At 33.5% G+C, this 22466-nt stretch overlaps 2 protein-coding genes across 3 annotated transcripts; both read right to left on the minus strand.

The window, feature by feature from the left end:
- Positions 1–659: 659 nt before the first annotated feature.
- LOC145317248 (uncharacterized) lies at positions 660–14041 on the minus strand. 2 transcript variants are annotated; one of them, XM_080158241.1, is made up of 18 exons: positions 12771–13028; positions 12299–12440; positions 11640–12056; positions 11403–11451; positions 11050–11107; positions 10526–10671; positions 10117–10223; positions 9270–9374; positions 8846–8980; positions 8172–8356; positions 7790–7852; positions 7407–7538; positions 6989–7177; positions 6207–6479; positions 4859–5908; positions 4334–4373; positions 3496–4030; positions 660–1617 (listed from the first exon to the last, which is right to left on the minus strand). In XM_080158241.1, exons 1-18 carry the CDS (start codon positions 12978–12980, stop codon positions 906–908), a joined length of 4548 nt encoding a protein of 1515 aa, XP_080014367.1. In that variant the 5' UTR covers positions 12981–13028; the 3' UTR covers positions 660–905. The 2 variants fall into 2 exon arrangements, with proteins under 2 accessions (XP_080014367.1, XP_080014365.1); XM_080158239.1 differs by lacking the exons at positions 12299–12440; positions 12771–13028 and adding an exon at positions 13227–14041.
- A 2386-nt stretch (positions 14042–16427) lies between these two features.
- On the minus strand, positions 16428–21967 carry LOC145317249 (homeobox protein extradenticle-like). Its single transcript, XM_080158242.1, has 6 exons — positions 21891–21967; positions 20912–21162; positions 19690–19797; positions 19022–19222; positions 18284–18610; positions 16428–17449 (listed from the first exon to the last, which is right to left on the minus strand). Exons 2-6 carry the CDS (start codon positions 21083–21085, stop codon positions 17249–17251), a joined length of 1011 nt encoding a protein of 336 aa, XP_080014368.1. The 5' UTR covers positions 21086–21162; positions 21891–21967; the 3' UTR covers positions 16428–17248.
- Between the last annotated feature and the right edge of the window lie 499 nt (positions 21968–22466).

Raw genomic sequence — 22466 nt, forward strand, 5'->3', positions numbered from 1 at the left:
ACCCCCAGCCCCCCAATTTGTGTTTTTATTAAAAAAAAACAATTTTCATACACCATTGACCTATCTTTCATCCCCCTTACAAATTAAGACCTTTTTGATGCTTTCGTTAGCGAGTCTTGTTGTAACAGACATACAATAATCGATATATTATTACTTGGATGTTGCACCATATTTTCACATACTCTAATTAATGCTCGAAGCTGGCTAAAATAATGATAAAAAAAACATCCAGACATTTTTTTTGGGTACCATCCTAAAATAAGTTCCCATTGCCATAAAAATGACGAGAAAGCATTGAATTTGTGGGAGAACTGAACACTAGATGCATTTTTTTTTACTTTTTCGTTTAAATTCTAAAATAAGAAAATGGGTTATAGAAATTTGACTCCTTCCTCCTCAAGTGCCCTAGAGGCCTCTAGGAGCGTAGCTGCTAGTTAATAACCCCACCAACCTTAATCCCATTGACCTTTGGCATAATCCCACCCTTGTAGCTGCCTTCCTATCATCACACCCAAGTTTCACCAGCCTCCCTCCTCTTCAACGCCGACCCTCCAGAGCCCCCTCCATAAGCCTCCCCTCCCCCACCTACTGATGACGAACCTGGAAACGAAAATGGACTATGAGCAGCCAATACAACAACAACATGAATAACAAAGATATTATTTTTAGAAGGAAAGTTTTATTCAACCATTTCAAAAATTTCACGATAGGTACAAAGTAACAATTTAATGCTGTGCCAGTGTGCATTGCATAGCTGATAATTGTACAACAAAATAAATGTATCAATACAATATAAAATGCTTTGTATTGGACTACAAAAAATCCGTAATTTTGTTTTTGTGCATAAAGTTTTTAAAGTACACTTATAATTATAAATCTATGATTTTGAAATAATGATAGCAATTTTAAATCTCCATTTCACCATTTAGAACTTTGTGATCATGATCTATTTTGTCCAGTTCCTCTGTGTTAGAGACGCTAATTTTATTATCAGAAATGTCTGTTATTACATCTGATAATTCTTCGATTTCAGTTAATGTTTCGATGGCTTTCTCTTTAGCATCTTGGCCTGGAGTTTCGTCTTTCTCTTCATCTATTGCCAGTCCGTCGTTGTCACCATCATTTTCGACAACTTTACCGTCTCCATCCTGATATACTTCATCATCATTATTTTCATTGCACGACTCGGTATCATTACTATGAAGCTCATCATCAGCATTGACATCATCTGTTCCTAGATTATCCTCAGCAGCAGCGTTGGCATCATCTGTTTCTAGATTATCTTCTGTAGCACCGTTGGCATTATCCATTTCTAGAGTATCATCAGCAGCACCATTGGCATCATCTGTTTCTAGATTATCTTCAGCAAGTGGATCGCGTTCGTTATCTCCATCTTCCAACTGATCTTCATTTGTATCAGATTGGTAATCCATGCTTTCATGGTGAGATTCTTCCAATCCGCCACTGGCAGCAGTACCTTCACCATCATCATCTTCTATAGATACAACTGATGTAATAGTTATGTCTGGAGTTGTGTCAGCCTTTGTTATGTTAGTTTCAGAAGTAGATTGTGTCCTTGATATTGAGATGGAACCGATTGTTGTGGAGTTAGAAATTCTAAAAAAATAACAATTATAAGAACTGTTAGAAGATCAGCGAAAAAAATATTTTTAGTAAATAGCAGATTTTAAAATTGATTGAAAGGAAACAATTTTACGTGTCCCTAGAGGACTCTAGACCTTATAATAAAGTAACAGGATGTCTGTGTGTTTGTATGTTTATACCTAAGGATCTCGCTTACCGCTGAACCGATCAGGTTCTCCTTAACAGGGTAGCTTCTTATTAGTCCCAGGAAGGTTTATAATTATTTTGGGGGAGGATAACACCACTCTCCCGAGAGAAATCGACAAAAATAAAATTAACGCCGCCCTGCGGACAATTTTGCAATTAGCTAAAAACATAACTAACACCATCTATCGCCGAAAAAAATAATTTTGGTAAATAGCAGATTTTAAAATAGATTAAAAAGAAAAAAATTACGTGTCCCTAGAGAACTCTAGGGCCGTAGCCGGTAGTAATGTACATTGATTTAATACACTCTATGGAAATTTTTTCCTCGTCACTGAATATTAATAAATGTTTTTTTTATCATAATAAATGTTTGTATGTAATTTTAAATTATTTTTAGAGATTAGAACCCAACAAAATATTTAACCCCACCACAAATTTTTTCTCATTTAATTTTGAAAAATTTTATTGTTTGAAGGGGGGGGGGGGTCAACCTATTACCATTTAATGAGCGAAGTCTCTAATATCAAAACAAGGATGACAACATCCATAAGTAGCGAAGCACAAAAAATCATGGATTGGAATACGTACAAGTAGATTTACAGTGTTAAAATATTAAAATCAAGAATACATTTATTGGAGAAAATAAACATGATACCTTGTTTTATTTTGTATAATGATGACGGTCAAAGTAAATTTCATAAAAGATGCTCAAAACAATGGGAGAAATTATTTTGTTACTGATATCCCAAGTTTTAAAATTAGACCAAAACCACCAAAAGATATGGAGAAACGTGTAAAACACATAAAAATATCAAAATACATACTAAAGGGCAGTCTGACCGCCATGGTTGTTTTCTTAAAACGACAGGAAAATTAATTTTTATATCCTTAACTTAAAAAATTTGCAAAATCGGACTATATACATAAGAGAAATGGAAAAATAAGGGAAAAATTTAAAAATAGCCAAAAAACCTGCAAAAAGGCAGTCTGACTGTCATGGTTGTTTTCTTTAAACGAAAAGAAATTCAATTTTGATATCTATAATTGAAAATTTTTTGGAAATCTGACCATAAACACCAAAGATGTGGAGAATAATGTAAAAAACAAAACAAAAATAGCCTAAAACCTGCTTAAAAGCAGTCTGACCGTCATAGTTGTTTTCTTTATATGACAGGAAATTTGATTTTGATATCTATAACTGAAAAAATTTTGGAAATAGCCAAAAACCTGCTTAAATCCTTAACTTAAAAAATTTGCAAAATCGGACTCATAAGAAAAATGGAAAAATAGGGGTAAAATTTAAAACTAGCCAAAAGCCTGCTTAAAGGCAGCCTGACCGCCATAGTTATTTTCTTTAAACCACAGAAAATTTAATTTTGATACCTATCTAGAACTGAAAAAAAATTTGGAAATCGGACCATAAACACCAAAGATATGGAGAAAAATGTGAAAAATACAAAAATAGCCTAAACCTGCTAAAAGCGGTCCGATCGCAGTCCGCCATTGATGTTTTATAATTAATTGTGCTCCTTAATAATAGGAATTTTGTCAAAAAATTTCAGCATTCTATCTTTTATATGAGCTGAGTAAATCCCATTTCCCCCATAGCGTTACGGACAGACTGACGGACAAAGTGAATTATAGAGTAGCTTCGCTACTAAAAATATGAAAATAACATAGAAAATATTTTATTTATAAACTTACTTTGGTAGAATTATGCCGCTGCCAGTGGTTGTAAGTACCGCGGGAGCTATCACCTTTTTGCCGCCCATGTTTATCATTTCCATTGTCGGCTTTCTCGCAGCAAGAGATTCCGCTACTTCCTCCGTATCGCCGCCAATATCAACCAACTTGTTTTCCTCCTTGCGTATGCTATTTGGAGGTGTAGTTTTTAAAGGTTTGATTGAAGGTTGTGTGATACTTGTCCTTGGGACAGCGTCGGAATCTGGAACATAAGCCTGACGCTCATTGCTGAGCTGAATGTCGAATAGTTGCGGGTTCATGTCAGGCAGGTTGTTCTTCCTTGTGTAATCCAACAACTCGTGTTTATTGTGTAACAGGATGGAACTGTTGGGCGGACGAATGATGACGCTGATTTTACACTGGTGCGTCTCCTTGTTCACTGCCTTGATGGCGTTTCTAACCCACCCCTCGGGCAGGTGGGTCTTCGGTAGGACAAATGAACCGATTGATCGGCGTACAACCTTCTGCGTTTTTGACTGATTTGGCTGTATGTTACCTAAATATTTAAATGTACTTAAATATATTAAAGTGTCAATGGCTTCGCTATTTGGTCAAATAACATAATCTTTGATTTCACAACATTTCTTTACAGACCTTTTAGTGAGCTTATCTCGTTGCAAGACATTTACCAACTCAAAAGCAGACTTAATATTAGATGTCAATCATAAAATAGGTCATTGATTCTAAAAAAATATTGTAATTCAATTAATTTTAATGAAACATCATTTCTAAAAAAATCCCCCCCCCCCTGCTTCAGAAGTCTAGGGACGTAATCGCTAGTAATAACAATATTGCAAACCTTGACTATGACCAGAGCTGACTTGTGTAGTCCTCACACCCTATAAAAATAATAATAATTAGGTAATAATCAAGTTTGTGCAAATTTTAAAAATAATAAAATCAATGAGATACATACAAAAAACTTTCTCAATAAAAAATTGAGGTTTCATATTACTTTATGTTAAGTACTAGCGGCTACGCCCCTAGAGGCCTCTAGTGGCACTTTAAATGTTTTTGTTTGTTAAAGTTAATTTTTTATGTACGATACCATCTTATTTGACGTTGAAGTCTCCCCTAAATTTTAAAAAATTTCGATTTTTTTGTCATTTCTCTTGGGAGGGTGGTGGTACCCTCCCCCAAAATAGTTATAAACCTTCCCGGGACTTATGAGAAGCTACCCTGTTAAGGAGAACCCGATCGGTTCAGCGGTTAGCGAGATCCTTCGGTACACACAGACAGACAAACATCCTGTTACTTTAGTATAAGGATAAATAACAAAGTAGTAAAAAAGTGTTTTACTCTGTCTGTAACATAAAAAACTCACCATGTTGGACTGAACACTAGAAACTTGTGTTGTTAAACTTGCTGCGGAGGTTCCAGAGGCAGAAGAAAATGCTGGAGCAATCCGGACAAGTCTGGGCGGAGCCGTTGGGTTTCCAACTCCCATCCTTCCAGTCCATGCCAATCTTCCAGAAGCTATTTGACTGCCTCCAGCAGTCGAAGCAACAACCGAGTTTATTTTATACATGCCTGCATTAGAAGTTTGACTGCTAACAATGCCGCCTCTTTGCAGCTGCAGCTGTTGAGACACAGGCAACATTTTACCAGTTAAATTCATAAATCTGGAGCCGCTGGAGACTGCTGTTAAAGGCTTTGACGTGGACACCGAGTCATTGAACCTCCAGCCTGTGCTAGTTAAAGTACCCTGCATAAGATTCATATTCTGTGCTTGGGTGGATATGTTGGTGGTTAACTTATTTTGTGAGGCTTCCAGAGCCTCGTTGTCTTTTTTGACAACCATCACAAACTCCTCACTCCCTTTCTTGATCTTGTACACACCCGGGGGAAGAGGAGTTTCCGCTGTTGTTGTATGCTTGATGGTGGAGGCTAACAATCTTGTACCTGGAGGAATAGGAGTGGCGTAAGTGACATCCTTCCGGTTACCAGGCGATTGTTGAAGCGGATCCTGTACGATGTTCCAACTTGATTCAGCCATTGACTTTTCTGGGCTGTTGGAGGCTCTGTTCAGTCTAGTTTTATCCACCAGATGATCAACAGGCTTTATTTTAAGCAAAGGTTTAATTTCAGGCTTAATTTCATCGGATGCCTTATCGGGTTCAGATGTATTGGAAACGTTATTGGAAGTAGCAGCTTCAATTGTGTTGGTACTATTATCTTCCTCGCCCTCAATCTTTTCAAGTAAGTTAGACAAACTATTATTGATACTATCAACACAATTATTGGCCCCCTCAATACCTAAGCCATCATTTTCAGTTTTTTCTTTTGCTTGAATGTTAATGCCGTTGTACTTAGGCTTGGAATCTTCACTCTGTTCACCAATTCTACTTCTTGCCAGTTCCAGAGCAGGCTCCTCCTATTCAACATAAAAAATAGATAAAAATGTGCAATGAAAGAGAGGCGAAAGGTCAGTTAAGCTACTTACGGCAGTGACGGGATACTTTTTTATTACAAGTTACAAAAAAAAAACTAAAAATAATCAAGAGAACAATATTTCCAACGCAAAGATTGGCTTTTTTGGCATTATTTAGTGTGAAGATTTTAGTTTTCTCGACTCTACAAAGCATTTGAAGATTTAAGCGAAGCATTTAATGATAGAGTAATACAAATATATATAGCGATACTAAATAAGGAAAAAAACAAAGTTAAAACACCTTGAACTCAAAATCTTGTGAAAAGGTGAGATCTTGATAGGGTAAACCCGGGCTGTCGTGAAACTGCTCCGGCTTACTGTCCTCGTAATCATCGGTCTCGTCAGTAATACTTTCATAGGTAGCAGTGAGATCAGGTGTGACAAGCACCTCCTCCGTATCCTCTCCAGATTTATCAATGCCCAGATCCTCAGTGTAGGACTTGCGGTCCATGGAGATTAAGAGCTTGGCCTTCTTGCGCAAAACGTTTGCCTTTCCTCGTTGTTTCAAATTAACCTAGAAGATACGGCTGAGGTTAGAATGGTAGGTTTGTTGTAGATAAAGAAACAAGCAAAAATAAAATGTGTTTTGAGTTCGGGTAACAACAAGGACAGGTTTAAAAGAACCAATGCAATTATGCAATGAATTAGCTTAAGCTTTACAGGGAATCTTCATTATGATAATAGACTGGTTTTAGTGTTTTTTTTAGTAAGATCTGTTGCTTTCCCTTCCCACTCTCTCTCTCTCTGGGACAATGTGTCTGGGCACGTTGAAGACGTGATTGTTGTATTTATTTTAGGAATAAATTATGAAACCTAAAGTGGTCGTATAAATTACAAGGTCTTGTTTGAGTGCATTTAGATCAAATGCATGATCATTTTGCCATCATCCTACAGATAAATAAATAACCGAGTTGCACCTGTTTAAGGGCCAGGGCATTCTCAATTTTATAACTGATAGGCGCCTGACATAGCAGAAGTAGAAACTTATAAATAAGCCTTGAATTATTTTAGGAATATAATTACCTTAATGGCAGATGTTGAAGATTTAACCAGCTGACAAAGTGTTAGATAAGACGTGGCTCCCATAGCCGCTAAAAATGATTTATTCACAGCAAAGTTGGAAGGCCACTCTTCAGAGAAACTGGAGGAGTAGAATAAAGTTTGAAAGCCGCACTGTTTGCACAAAAATGCTAGCTGAGTTGCTAGATCAATCTAAAAACAAATATGTCATTAAAAAAAACTATGTTTTAATGAAGTAACCCTAAAAATCCCATAAATAAATTTTAAGTAAGGTTGAGTAAAGAAGATATTCCCAAAGAGCATGGAACAAGCTAAGGAAAGTATTACCTAGATTCTTGAATGAAAGGTACAAAAGCTTTTTGACAAGCAATAAATACGCTCCCAAACCTTTTTAAAGGTAACTATTATTCTTAAATCCTACCTTTGAGCTCTCAACGTTGACCTCTGTCAGGACTAGATCACAGTGACCGCAGGTTTGAGCGGTTTCCAGGGCAACCCTGAGGATGTTGATGTCCAGGATCCTGTGGCCCTGCACCATCCAATAGTCGTTCTTCTAGATAAAGGACAACTATGTTAAAATGGAATGAAACAAAAAAAGAAAATAAAACGGAAAACAAAAATTAATTAAACAAAAGGTAAATAATCTAAATAATATTAAAAAGGACAAGTCTTACAGATTTACAGAAAGATCAGTTATTGAGTGGCTTTGATTTTTAAAGGGTAGTGCATGCATAAAAACAAAATATCTTATGTAGGTAGGTACTAACTTTACTTATACACAATAAAATTTCTTGGCAAGTTTACCTTCTGTAGCACTGGTTTCTGCACACCTTCCAAAAGCTTCAGATTTTTCTCGTTATCAGAACACTAGAAATTGCAAGCAAACTTTTTTAAAACGGTTACAAATTAAAGCTATATGCAAATAACAGAAAAGATTTAGAAAAACTCGATCGGGAAAATAACAAAAATGAAAAAGATGTTAATTTAGCCAACATAACATAAAAGATTGCATAGAACACAAATATGTAGTTTTTTGGTCATCAGTAAACTACATGCCAGAAAATGAGGATTCTTAAATATTATTTCAGTAGATTTATATTAAAGAGAAGAAAAAATAATGAATAATAATAAATAATAAAGTTATCCTGTACTTGATTTTTAAAATTTAACAACAAATGTTTCTAACCTGGCTTAATGAGGCGTCTTTGTTCATATTTTTGTGCATAGTTCGTAGATCATTCTCTAGTTGAGATATTCTATTTATCAACTTCTTGTTTTCTATTTGTTTTCTTTCTACTAGTATCATGGCTTCATCAACAGTCTCAGGTTGTTGATGTGACAGCTTCGGATCACCCGTACTCAATGCAATTTCTACATAAAAACAAGGACAAATATATGGACAAGTAAAAACACCTTTAAAAACAAAAACACAGTAATCCAGTAAGCTAAAACATGTACTTTTAAGCTAATAGCAAATCATTATTTATCAAGACGTGAGGACGAAAGATTTTACCTACTAGTTACACACTGAACCGCTGCAAGTTACGCTGCAAGTTATATTCACATAAACAAAACACTTTATTGCGAAGTTTTACCTTTGATTTAAAAAGAGTAATTATATTTTTGTTTAGGTGGTATTGAAACAGTTGCCTTTTATGCTTTCCATTGATTACTCAATTATCTGATATTGGTTAGTAACTTAGTATGTCTACGCTTCCTAAAGAAAGCACGTCAGATGTAGAAAAAGGGGGGTGGCGCATGAGACACTTTTGGTAATCACGCCAAATGTCAGTGTTGTAATAATTTTTTGATTAGATTTAGTGTCTCATCTGCCTCCCCCCTATATAAAGAAATATCAACCTTTTTTAGTTTTCTGAACCAACTTGGTTTCAAGAAAATTAATTCTCGCCATTAGTTTCTTAAGCTCGCTATCTGCTGTCTGAATTCTCTGTTTCAATAATTCGTTCTCTTTCTTTAACGTCTCACCTCCAAATCCTGATAAAAATATCCTATAATGTAAAGGAGTTTTTTTTTAAAGATATTGCTATCTACTTCATGGATTGAAATCTTCAATTTAGGGTTGCTTTACATATATTCCGGGATGGTTTTAGGCTATCTTTTATTTAGGTCTTGATGTGAAACCAAGCCGCTCAAAAACAATTTTGACTTTTACCTATACTTACATAATCCTTAAATGATATAGGTATTTTATTTTATCCCCGAACAATAAGTCTCCAAGGTATAAGATTGGCCATCCCTATTCTGCCCGCAAAGATAAACTTACTTTCCCAGCCGAGTTGCAGGGCACTGAGCCGAACATCTGGAGACTGTACGCAGGCGGAGCAGCCAACAACATGTTCACCAATCAACATTGATAACATTCCATCACCTTGAAACACAAATATAACATTATTGTGGTTTAGTATAAAGAAAGCATTATAACCGAACCTAAATTGACCTTAAGTAATAAACAAACTAACAAAAAAACTACCACAGGCCACCCCGGACTCCTATTTTCAAATCATTTTTTAAAAATAAGAGTATAAAAGCATCGGACAATTCCTTCAACAGAAAACAAAACTTGGAATGTGAAAAATGTCAAGATAAAAAATTTGCATTAACTTACAAGATTTCTCATATTTGTTAAAGAGATGGTTGCATAAAGTGCATTTAACAAGTTTGATTGCAAGCACAAGTTACAAGAATACCATCTAACATATATAACTTTGCATTACAATAAATAGCTATCATTTAGGCACCACCAAAATAGTCGTCATGCTGTTTTTGTGAAAACAGGACAGCCTTTTATGTTGAATTTATCAAAAAAACATGATTTTCAACTTTTGATATTTTTAAAACTAATTGGTAGAAAATTTAAATTCTTTCAAATATATGTCCTATAGTTGTAGTTTAAACTATTAAAAAGAAAAAAAATTAAATAACTAAATTCAATTTTAAATGCACTTTGTGCAACTATCCCTTTACGACGTACGTTCAGAGCCATCCGTTTCAGAAAGAGAAATGGAGGACCACATTTATAAATTGAAAAACCTTTACTTTTAAAAAGATGTTCAGCTTAACAAGGACGAACATTAGCAAAAGGACTAATAATATTACTTGGATAAACCTACCTTTGGTCATATTGTAATCAATAGACGATGAGGGGATATTGTGAGTTTTGCTCATGTGGATCAAACATTGTTGGGCCGGAGGGAAAGATATCACAAGGGGCGTCAACCTGAAATTCATTTGATTCTTATAACAAATATTACAAAAATATGTTCTTCTTCCCTGTTACAAAACGGATGTTTCTAAGAAAATGATTTGGCTGTTCCGAATAATATAAATTTTAATATCCTGGTAAGAAGTACATTATTAAATTATTTTTTATAGTCTGATTTTCAAGTGAATTATGTGGCCTGTCACACAATTTGTTTTAAAAATAACGTCGGAGTTAAATGACTAGATTTCAAGTTCTTTTTCATGTAAGAATATAAATGTTATTTCATACACTGGTGAAAAAAGCAATCTTTTCTATACCTTACTCTAGTTTGTTGCTTTAGTTTAACATCATCTGTATCAGCTTCTCTAGGCTTTTCATCGACATTTGTTGCAGGGACTTCAATAGTAACCTTATTCTCAATGTTGTCAGGTAAATCAACAATATCTGACGTTGCTTCGGTTTCCTGAAAATAATATGAATGATTTAAATTAAAATACTATTTAATAATATTTTGCTCAGTTATTTTTCACAAAACTAGTGAATTTGTCCATAGCATCTTAGAGTTGAGTATTCGAAAAAGAGAAAGGGTGCAGAACAAAAGCCTAAATCACCCATGAAGACAGAGATCAATATGGAGCTTCCCTAAAAGAGAAAATTAACGGATTCGCTGTTATTTTCATATTATAAGATTGTATAGTAAAATATGAGTATCTATTTCTGTACATTTCTAAAGTCTAGAACAGCTTATCGTATAATTTCTGGAAACTTATTTTGCATCTGTAAAACTGGAGAAACTTTACACAAATAAATAAATTTGAAATTCAAAATAAGATTAACCAACCTGTATTTTAATTCTTTTGCTCCTTGAAGGATAAACTTGCCATTCCTCTTCAATAAACCTGCAAAAAGTAAACTTTCATTACCAAAATAAGTAGAATTTGATTATCAAAAAAAGGCGACTTTTCTTATAAAATAAAGCACATATAAAGGCAGAAGGTATAATCTGACGCAAAATTGAGTTTTTACTTTAGTGGTATTAAACCAAAAAACTAGTCAAAAGACTTCTGACTAACAGCTAATACTTTTACATATTAGTTACATTTTACTAAAATACACAGTTTTAGAGTCATGTTATAACCAGTTTATATATCAAATGCAATAGTGTCATCTCCTAATAAGAATATTAAATCCTACCTTTTCTTCGTTTTTTGAACTCTTCCAGATTTAGTTGCAGAGGATGTTCCTGAAATCAAACCGGATTCATATGCAAGGTTTAAGTTTATTAGAATATTCTCAGATCAATCTTCAAAGTTTAAAACTAGCCAAGAAACTTTGGTAGTTATGGCATGACAGACACCAAACATCTTCCAATTGAAGATATCCACATTTTAAAATAACAACTTTTAAGGTAGGACTACCTATTTAATTTACCTGTAGCAAGAGAAATATCTGAAATATCCTCATCCTCCTTGATTTCTGTCCTGGGAATATTTGTTCTAAATTGATCCGGATGTTCTTGGTTCATATGCTTGCTCACTGTCCCCTTGTTCTTCTTGGCAAACTCACATCCCTCAATAGGACACAGGTACAGATACTTCTTTTCTTCAACTTGGGGCGTGGTGGTAGCTTCCGGGGGAACATTTTCTGTGTCCTTAACTATGACTGGAGAAATAGTTTCAGGTTTAGGCTCATCGGGATGGTGTTTGTTCATGTGGGTTGTAATGGCATTGCGTCTGGATTTGGTATAGCCACAACCTTCAACTGGACAATGGTAGATTTTCTTTTCACCAGCTGTCGGAGTTGCAAGCTCGGGCTGGGCGGATTTTGTGGAAAAACTGTTTGATGAATCTAAAAATAGATTTTGTTATTTTTAACAATAAGTTTTTGTAATCAGTTTTTACCACCTAAATTTTAAAATTAACACTGTTAATTATAGAGTTTAAACAAAAGACCACAAAACGACTGAAGACAAAAGACCTAATGTGTACATAAAAGACCTAACGAGTATTTTTTTAAACATCTGCAATCTTGGTTTTAAATTTTATTCAGTTTACATATATCAACACATTGCTGAATCTGTTCTGCTATACCATCTGTTTGCTGTTGGATAAGAAGATCCGCCAGCGCTTTCCTGGTGTGGAGAGATGGGTTTCTGACGGCATCTTTCACACTTTCTTTCTCTTTTACGGCCATCCGCGCTTTAATAATTTGAGAGGAGTGTACATGTTCTCCCTAAATAATTAAAATGTTTTTCTTTATTTTCAATTGTTAGCCAAGCTTAAAACAAAGACATTGGGACTAAAAAGAAAAAAAGAATGTTCAATTCAATATAGTATATGGAAACCATCAATTAACAATTTGCTTCTTTGAATTCTTTCTTATATTTCATTCCCCAAATACAACATAGATTGAGCCCTCAAAACTGTTGGATTAATCTGGTTTTCAAGACAATTAAGTTAGAACTCTAGAAATTAATTCATTGCCCAATGGCCCATCCCTATATCCCTGCCCAAAATATTATTCTACAATACAGAAATAATCTACTGAAAATAGATAGCTTACATGTAAACTTGTGATGTACTGCGTTCCATTAATTTTAATTGTTTGTGCTCGAGCTGCACATTTCAGGGCCTTTCTTCGTCTGCAGGTCCAGTACGTTACATCACCCCTTGATTGTTGCTTGATGTAGTGGTAGAGATGTTCGTCAACCAATATGTTGCTTCCCTTATTTGATAATGAGAAAACGGCTCGAGACAAAGCCGTTTCTGTCATTGCACTTACTCTCGATTCAGTATGTCAAAATCGAAAGTAATATAAGGAATTATAAAAAAAATTAGAAGATTTATTGCAAATAATTCGAAGATTTTTAAATTAATTTTATATTTTAGGTTTTTAATGTACACATTTAGGTCTATGTTCGCATTCTTTTTTTAGAGATGTTTACTCATATATATAAGGTCTCATGTTTTTAGGTCTATGTCTTCAGGGCTTTATTAAAAGAATAAAATGTATAGAAACCTGTTGATTTGGAACGTTTTGAAGCTCTGGATTTGTTGGAGTGGTGCCATCTTTTGTGTGTTCCTAGTCCCTTCTTAGAACTTCTATAGTCACAGCCAGAAAACGGACACGAAAATTTCTTTTCAGCACGAGTACTTTTATCATCAGAATCTTTGTCCCCATCGCCGCTTGCCAACTCCTCGCCGTGTATGACAGTTTTTATTTTGATAGTTCCTGGATGGTTTGAAATAAGATGTGCTCTAATCATGTTAAATGTACCGGCAGTGTATTTACATGTCCTTACGGGACAAAATGCAAAATATTTTACTTCTTTGCGTAATAAATGACGCTTGATTTCGTGTCGCCAGTGGGAAGTTTTATTTCCAGATACATGTGGACATCTGGAACATTTAAAGGAGGCACTTTTAGCGACCCCAATGTGATTTGGTAGCTCCTTTTCGGATTTTGTTAGTCTGGCACAAAGACTGGCGTAAAACTTGCTTTCAGAAGGTTTAACTTCATTATTCGCGTTTACCTCGTCAGGTTCCATAAATAAACAAATTATTTGAAACCTGAAAAATAAATTTATCACATAAAATCAAGAAAAACGGACATTTTAACATAATGTAATATTGTTTTGATAGTAACATTATCAAAACATTGATCAGCTGGTCTCAAGAACGAATGCCGCGACTTATAATAAACACAAGAATTCATGTAATATCAACTTGTATGCAAGAATAACATTAAAAACAGTCATGAAATTTGATAAAATGGTAAAACTTTGATGTCGATTGAAAATTAACACGCGTCGACGCTAGTGTACTGTATCAAAATGGCGGCGAACCCGCCAAACCAAACATCAGCTGATTCTGTATAAAATTGTCGCGGCATTGAACTTTGCAGCTGAATCGTCTTCGATTCTAAGTAATTGTTTTTCTTATATTGCGTGGCCATTCAACTTTGTTTGAAGAATAAAGATGTAGAAAAATGATAAATAAATCAATAGATTGATCGTTTCAGATTTTACTAGAAAATTTCGTTGTGGACTATAAAACACATGTTTATTTTGTACAATTAAGTGTTGATATAAATTGTATCAATCAATCAATAACATAAACAGCACATAAATAAAACTAAATATCGTTTTAAGCCTAGCCTAGTAAGTGTTAAAAATCAACAAACTATTACGTCATCATAGACCTCTTTGTAAAAGTAACTATATAGATATATAAGGCAATTAATTCTTTGGAAAAAGATCGAACTTCTTGATAAAAGTCACAAGAAAATTCCAGATGGTGTTTTAAAATTGTAGCCCATTGGCTCGTTGTGGTAGGGTTCGAATCTCATTTCTATTTAGAACGACGTGCTTGCAAGTTTGGATATATAACGTCTTAGTATGATTACATACAGCATTTATTTATACATTTATATGCAATATTGATTTATGCCATCCAGCAAAAACTAGTTATTTCACGTGAAAGAAAGGTTTTGTCAATTGGAAAATTTACTAATATTTTTTTTGCATTTTGCGAGAAACCAAGACAAGTTGGAACCTCATTTTCCCCACAGGTACAAATTTATACTCACTTTCTGTTCAAATAATTTCATTTAATTGAAAAAATACAAATTAGATTTTATACCTGTCTGTGTCAAGCTGCAGCTTGCCAGGCCTGCCTTGATTAAGGAAATTACCACCCCCTCAAATGAAAATTAGTGATATCAATCAGGGATCTACAGGGATAAGACAATGACGATAAATTGATGTACATTCCCAATAATGATACACAAAATTACCCCTTTTGTAAAAACAATTAGTGGTTAAAAAGTTTGGACACCCAACTTAATAAGTTCATTTAAAGTCCCCAAAGTTGATAGACCAATAATATTAGTGTGATTAACAGCCCCATGTCCCCTCTTTCCTGGATTATATATCAATATAAAGGAAATTTTACAGAATAAAGGCTTTTGTCTGCTTGAATAAAACCCGGAACTAATATTCTCTAAGTGATTTCTCCTTTTTGACAGTTGATTCAATATGCACTTGTGTATATGCCATATTCACAATACTAAACCTTTTTCCTTTATTTTCAAGGAGGTTGCTGAACAGAATTTTTTTTGTTCCTGATTGGGCAAATAGTCTTTGATTAGTTTCTTTGGACAAATGTATGTACATGTTTACCAGGGATCTGCTTTATTGTTGGAAGTAGAACAGGGATATGCCAACTAGAAGAAAACTTTTTGCCTCTTTAAATATTATTAATGATGTACTATGAGAGATGTTTTCTTATAGATGTGACCAGTGTTTCGGAGCCGGGAGCAGCAACATTTTTGGTGGAGCCGGAGCCGTATTTTTCGTTAAAAACGGCTCCGGCTCCAGATTAGCTAAAAGTGATTTTTAAAAGTAATAATATAATTTGGCAACGGTCTATTTCCATATAATAAACTGAAAAACTATTGTTACTTAACAAATAGACACACATCCTTCTACTTTTATAAAGCTTTATCAAATAAAAGCAAAATATTTTATATTATTTATTTTATTTTATCAATTTCAATAATGAACAAAAATTGATATATTAATTTTAAGGTAGGAGCCGGAGCCGCATCAAAATTAAGCGGCTCCGACACCCTGGATGTGACTGTTCACAAAAACACACTTTCATGGATATCAATAAAGAAAATAAAAAGCGGTAGGACGAGTGTGACACTTTTAGAAATCAAAACTAAAAGTCAAAGGAACTCAACTAAAAATGAGTTACAGCACTGAAATTTGCCATGGTGGTAGCTATTACGAGGTATTGTGGAACTGCGAAGAAACTCCGGCGAAACCGCCGAAATTCTTTAGCCCTTTCTCGCAAAATCAGAATTTGGAATCATCTGAGACATTATAATATTCCCCTTATACTTGAACACTTAAATTCAAGTGCAAATATAAGGAAATTTTGTTATTGAGAAAATAAGTCTCTTCTCATCAAAATTGTTTAATTTGGCGAAAAGCCAGAAAAATCGGCGGAAAATGGCAGTTTTCGGTGATAGCGCCAGTTCCGCCGCCGTTTCTTCATAGTTCTATATCATACCTCTTTCATGCAACTATCATGCAAAATTTCAGTGCTGTAAATCTTTATTTAGTTGAGTTCCTTTGACTTTAGGTTCTAGTTTCAAAAAGTGTCAAATTGTAGAGCAAGCAGTTTTCAAACACAAAGAAAAATAAAGATAAAATTTTTTTCAAGGTTTATTTCTACATTTACTTAAAATACAATGTAAAGAAAGAAAATAATAAAATGAATAATTTTGTACAGACATTACTTTGAAAATGAACAATCTAAGGACTTGCACACAAAGCGGTTAGTATCAAAATGCAAATAAAATATAAAAAGGAGATTGAAAAATATTTAAATATTTAGGAATATTTATACGAGGAGAAATAGAAAAATTAGTTAATTGCATAGCAACTTTAATCATGAGGTGAATTTAATCTCAATTGTTTTTCTTTGTTGTAGTAGGTCGTTACTAAGTTTATTAATATTTACAGCATAGAGAAAATAGCTTTTTAAAAACTATAAATGGTTATTATAATAATATTTACATATTACATACGATGCAAATAAGTCATGAGCAGTCATTTCATATTATTTTTATACAAATTATTACTAAAATTTCTTAATTCTTAAAATTAATTAAAATCACTGGTTAGAGTAAATCAAGAATAAAAATTAAGAAAAGTTAAAATATTTACATTACAAAGAGAGTTGTAAAAAATTATGCAAATATTTAATTGAAGTGTTAAAAAAAATTTTTTTAAAGTCTCAATGAGAATCTAGTAGCAAAATTTGAACTTTGAGATTCATAATCATTCATAATGTAATAAGAGCGTGTTTTATAAGGGAAATACATAAAAAATAAAACTGCTATAAACCACAATACATAATTTGTTTACATATTACACAATACATAAAAATTGAGCTACACTTTTGGTTGAACTCCTGCTAATTTTTGTTATTGAGACTTGAGTTATTTTGTCCTCAATAATTATGCTTGAATTAATAACCGCCGAAGGGAGGTCCCTCTCCTGAGTAAGGACTGCCGCCCCACTGGCTGTTGGGACTAAGCAAGGGTCCTGGAGAGCCACCTGGATTGGCAGCTGCGGCGGCGGCCTTGGCTGCATACATATTAGCCTCTTCCTGGGCTTTAACTATGTTTTTCTTGTAACGAATTCTTTTGTTTCCGAACCAGTTGCTAACCTGAAATAAAAAGTCACTTTAGATATTTTTAAAAGCGAAGATTTTCTATAATTAGAGTCGGTCCGTCCGTACGTAACGGATAGCTCTTTCGATAATTTAGGCATGTTAGAATTGTCCTATCGATTCCAAACTTTGTATGATGATTTCTATAGTAGTTAGGTACGAGTTAGAAAGCGAAGCACATCTATAATCGTTACCAGAAAGTCCGTACGTACATTTTAAATACGTTGCTCTTAAACTTTTTTAACATAAAATTTTTATGTGATAAAATTATCCGATTGGTCTGATTTTTGGAATGCTGATTCCTGGGACAACAAAGTACATTGTTATAAGAGAAGCATTTCTTTAATCAAGTCCTAAAAATGTAAGTATGTCCTAAAACAATAGATTTTGTCCTACAGAGCTTCGCTTTTATGGATGTTGTCATTCTTGTTTTCTTTTCATTTACAAAAAAAAACAATGATTAAGTAGGTAAATGGTTTAATGGTTAAAAACAGTGCAAATTTTTAATGGAGATATGGTCATTTTAAAGTTTTGACAAGCAAAATAATACTCAATATATGGTATATAGTGGAACTGGGTAACTTCATATTACTGCTCAGGTCTAAAGGCCATTTGTGTATGGGGTGAGAAGGGGAATTACTTAGTTTTATTATCTGTATTTTAACGCAAGAGAGTGACAGGAACATAATTAAAACAAACCTTGGAGTTTTGTAAAAAAGCGCTGATCCCAGCCTTGAAATATTACAAACAATTCTGATAAATTTTGGAAAGAAAAAACATAAATTTACAAAGCAAATGATGATGAAAGCTCAAGATATTTAAATACAATACCTGGGACACTGAGATTCCACACTTTCTGGCCAGCTCCTCCTTGGCCTCCTCGCTGGGGTAAGGGTTGGCCAGGTGTGAGTAGAAATACTCGTTCAATATCTCAGACGACTTCTTGCTGAAGTTGCGTCGCTTCCTCCTGGCGTCCAGGAATCTGGACCTGAGTATCATGACTGCCTCGCAGGTACTTTGCTTCAGCTGTACTTGGATCGAGTTGAACTTTTTGTGGATGATGGCCACCATCCTTTCAATCTCTTTGGGAGTTATAGGCCGAGTTCTGGATTGTTCTCGGAGCAGGTTCATCACGTGAGTTGTAAACTCTTGACAACCCTAAAACAAGATTAAGGTTATTCTACATATCAACTTAATGACTAGAGAACTTAATTAACAAAATTTACATCTTCATTCAATCTCATGAGGTAAATCTATATCATAATGCGCAATCAAGAGAATTTTAGCATGACAAGTGTAGAAAAAATCAAACTATTGAATGAAAACATTGAAATAAATATTCAATCCTATCAGAGCATATTTTACTTTTAAATAAAAGAAAATATTTTTTTTTAGAGTTAAAGATGTTAAATAAAGCGAAAGTAATTTTTTTAAGTTGACGTAAATTGTAACTTGGCAATTTGAAATTTAATAAAACTATCCCTTATTTGTTTTTAATTTATTTATAGTTTTAGTTTCATTGGCTTTTATTAAATAAGGTTTTCTTCAGGATTGTTATTGAATTCTTACTTGATCGTATTTCTCTAGTTCTTGGTGGTAAATGGTTCGGATCTGGCTGAGCTTATTCTTATAATCTGTGTGCTCAATAGATGTCTCTGGGGAGGAGAGAGGAGTGGGTGGAGCTGTGGCGGAGCCTCCCTTGTCAGGTCCAGCCACACCCTCCGCTATCAACATGTTGTCTAATCTCATCAACTGTGGATCTGGGGGGTCCTGTGCAAACAAATTTAAATTGATTTTCCATTTCAAATTAATTTTTTATTGATTGTGGGGTATTACATATAGAATTTATGTACCAATTTCAACGTTTGAAAGGCATGTATAAGAAACTATCTCTTTTAAACAATTTCCTCGGTCAAAAACAGCTTTTTTTAAGATAACCAATATTGCATTGACTTAATTAAAATGAAAAGTAACATTCGTACTCCAATTGCCTTTGTCATCTAATCTATTATTAAATGTACATATAAATTATTGTTTTGTCAAAACAAAAAGACATTTTAAAATTTAAAAAAATAAACAGTTTCATTTGTTCCCATTAAAATTGCGTTTTTGTAATCCTAATAATAGAAGGTTTGTCTTTTCTATGTATGTGTCTGCTCCAAAATATCTCACTAACCACTGAACCAATATGGCTCACCTTCACAGTGAAGCTTCTAATGGTAAAGTTAAAGACTCACCTCATCGTTAATATTTCTCAAGCTGAGGACGGTTTTCTCTTTGATCTCACACAGGACGGAGAAGAGGGCGGGTTTCATACGATGACAGTTCAAAGTGTGCTTCCTAGCCTGAAATTAAAAGTAAAAATTACAGATAATAATACATTTTGAACACGCAAGGTATGTCATGTAAATGAATATGAAGCTATGCTTCCATTACTATGTGTAGTGTGTATACTGTAGAGGTAAAATCTATCTTTAAAAATCTTTGGAGTACTATAGTAGATATAGTAAATGATAGCTTACTCCCATATATAAAAAAGTTTTTTCAAAATAACCTAAAAAAGTGTTTTTTGACTATCAACAATAATGTATAAACAGCTTGACTTCTATATACTAATTTTATTCTACAGTATCTATGCAGCATAACCTAATTCTAAGTACTTCATCTATAAAAGTAAGCTTTAATTTTGAATGATAATTTGATAAAAAAAGAAAATATTTTTTTTTTCATATAAGAATGTTAAATATTAAAATTTATGTATATTAATGTATTTTAAACACCCCCCCCCCCTGCTGATATTGTCTCTTGCTAAAAAAATCCCTTCCAGTTTACTTTTAACATCCAACTAAACTCAAGGTTGATCATATTATTTTCTTCTTTTTTTAGCAACATTTTCTGCCTTTATAGTTCTACAAATTTCTTTATTTTTACCTATCTTTTAATATGTAAATTAAATTAATATGATTTATGTCATTTAGACTGATGAGGGTGCAATGTCCACCGAAATATATTTCAATAAATAGCTGGGAAGTATCAAAGACTTTTTCACTCAGTGAATTTATCATGAATTTGGGGACTTTGGGTACTAGCGCACAATTGCCGCGGAATTTGTTATGAATCTAGCAGACAAAAATAAAAAAACAAACAACACAATTTCCAGCAGACCTTAAAATTAATATAGTAGGTATAAAATTATTCCGGTTGGTTCTAACAAATATTTTTTTCCAAGAAAATTTCATTTCATGTCTAGAAACTCTACTGTGATATTTGTGTAATCTTGAATTTAGAGGAAAGTTAATAATATAGGAGAAGGGATGAAGAAGTTCTAAGAGCGATTTTTCTCTTGATTAATTACAGAATGTTTACTTCATTGTGATGCAATGGTAATCTAATTTATAAGTAGATGTTTAGATACCCCCCTTCCCCCCTTATAGTAGTAGCAAATTTTGAAATTCTTACCTGGGCTTCATCTAAACTCTGATCTGTAATATTCAGAATCTGGTCAAGGATAGTATTAATATCAGAATACTTGGCGGCCTCCTGCTGCCCATCCCCGCTGCCGTCGCCGTTAGTTGGCGAACCAGCCGGCGGCTGGTATCCGTTGTATGGATTTTGGTTAAGCGGATGCATCATTTGCTAGGTGTCTCTTCTTGGCTGTTTTAGTTTTTAATATGTATTTTTTGGTCTTCTTTTCACAGCCGTGCTAGGTTCCTACAAAAAAAAACATTAGAAAGAATTGAAAACAATAAGGGGTAGTAGAAAGAAGTTAATTTTTTTTTTCAAAATATAAAAAGGATATATTCAATGAATTTCAACCTTCTAACAATTTGTACCCATAAAATGAACTTTTGAAAGTTACTCTCTTGAGATTTATGCAACTTTTAAACTCGTTTAATTCTCACTAATTCATCATAAGGACCATTTCCGTAGAGTAAATTAATTTTAACACTAGATGCTGCGCCCCTACAATCTAGGGGTTCTTTATTCAAAAGGGTAAAAATGATAAAAAATAGCCTAAAACCACACTAAGGATTAAATCTAAAAATATAATAGCCTTAAAATATCCTGGGGCCTTTAAAAGAAGAGACCTCAATCAGTTCAATTAGTTATTAAAATCTAAGGCCGGCTTCAGACAAACAAAATATTACCTACGTCTTTATATATTAAGATAACTCTCTTTTAAAGTGTTTAAGATTTATCTTTAATTCGTTTGGGATCGTATTACTGGAAAAAAAAGTGATTCATTATAAAAAAGCTAAATTTATTTCAGATGATGTTATGGAAATCATAATAGGAATATCAATTAGTAGAGTATTTTTGTTAAAGTGGATGTATATTATATGAATTTCAAGAAGGGGGGAGGGCAGACAAAGTGAAAAGAATATCTTTTCACGTACGTACTCTACCTGCATAATTTCGAATAAAAGTTTAAGCTCACCCCAACAATTCTATTTTGTAATTTAATTGAGTTTCAATCACTGTGAATCAATCTGTCATGTTGAAATTCTGAAAAAATTGGCATAAAAAAAATAGATACAATTGAGATTTTTCAATACGCACTATATATAAAAACAGCGTGATGTATAATACCAAGTATCTATACTTCAAAATAAGTAGAATTAAATAAGAATTGTTCTTTCACACGAAACCATTTTTGTTCATTACAAAGTCAAATAAATGAAGATAGTTAAAACTTAAAGCAATAATTTCCTTAAAATTTTCGGTAAAAAAATTGTGTTGATAATCTTTAACATTTAAAAATATACAAAAGTGAAAAAAAAAGATTCATTTATTAAATTTATATCTAAATTCTATAAATATCACATTTTACGACAAAAAAAAAGTGGTAAAATCACGGCAAGATTGTATTAAAATAACTTTTTACACCTTAGTAAACAATAATTCTCCTTCATCAGCTCAGCAGTGTTTCAGCCTACTTGACAAAGGGAGGTAGAAACTAAATGTTGGAGAATGTAAACAAACAAGGGAATATTCACAATAAAAGGGAAGGAGA

This window comes from Acartia tonsa, chromosome 4, assembly GCF_053477335.1.
Source record: "Acartia tonsa isolate MP-2025a chromosome 4, ASM5347733v1, whole genome shotgun sequence".
NCBI classification, from domain to species: Eukaryota; Metazoa; Arthropoda; class Copepoda; order Calanoida; family Acartiidae; genus Acartia; species Acartia tonsa.

What these genes read in the sequence shown, in the direction of transcription:
- LOC145317248 (XM_080158239.1), bottom strand. Translation starts at nt 13,755, where the DNA reads ATGGAACCTGACGAGGTAAACGCGAATAATGAAGTTAAACCTTCTGAA. An exon ending in GTTCAAAAAACGAAGAAAAG is followed by an intron (nt 11,108 to 11,402) that starts GTAGGATTTAAT and finishes TACTTTTTGCAG; the next exon opens with GTTTATTGAAGAGGAATGGC. An exon ending in TGATTACAATATGACCAAAG is followed by an intron (nt 9,375 to 10,116) that starts GTAGGTTTATCC and finishes TTGTGTTTCAAG; the next exon opens with GTGATGGAATGTTATCAATG.
- LOC145317249 (XM_080158242.1), bottom strand. Translation starts at nt 21,085, where the DNA reads ATGATGCATCCGCTTAACCAAAATCCATACAACGGATACCAGCCGCCG. An exon ending in AACTAGAGAAATACGATCAA is followed by an intron (nt 18,611 to 19,021) that starts GTAAGAATTCAA and finishes ATCTTGTTTTAG; the next exon opens with GGTTGTCAAGAGTTTACAAC. An exon ending in GTGGAATCTCAGTGTCCCAG is followed by an intron (nt 17,450 to 18,283) that starts GTATTGTATTTA and finishes TTTTTATTTCAG; the next exon opens with GTTAGCAACTGGTTCGGAAA.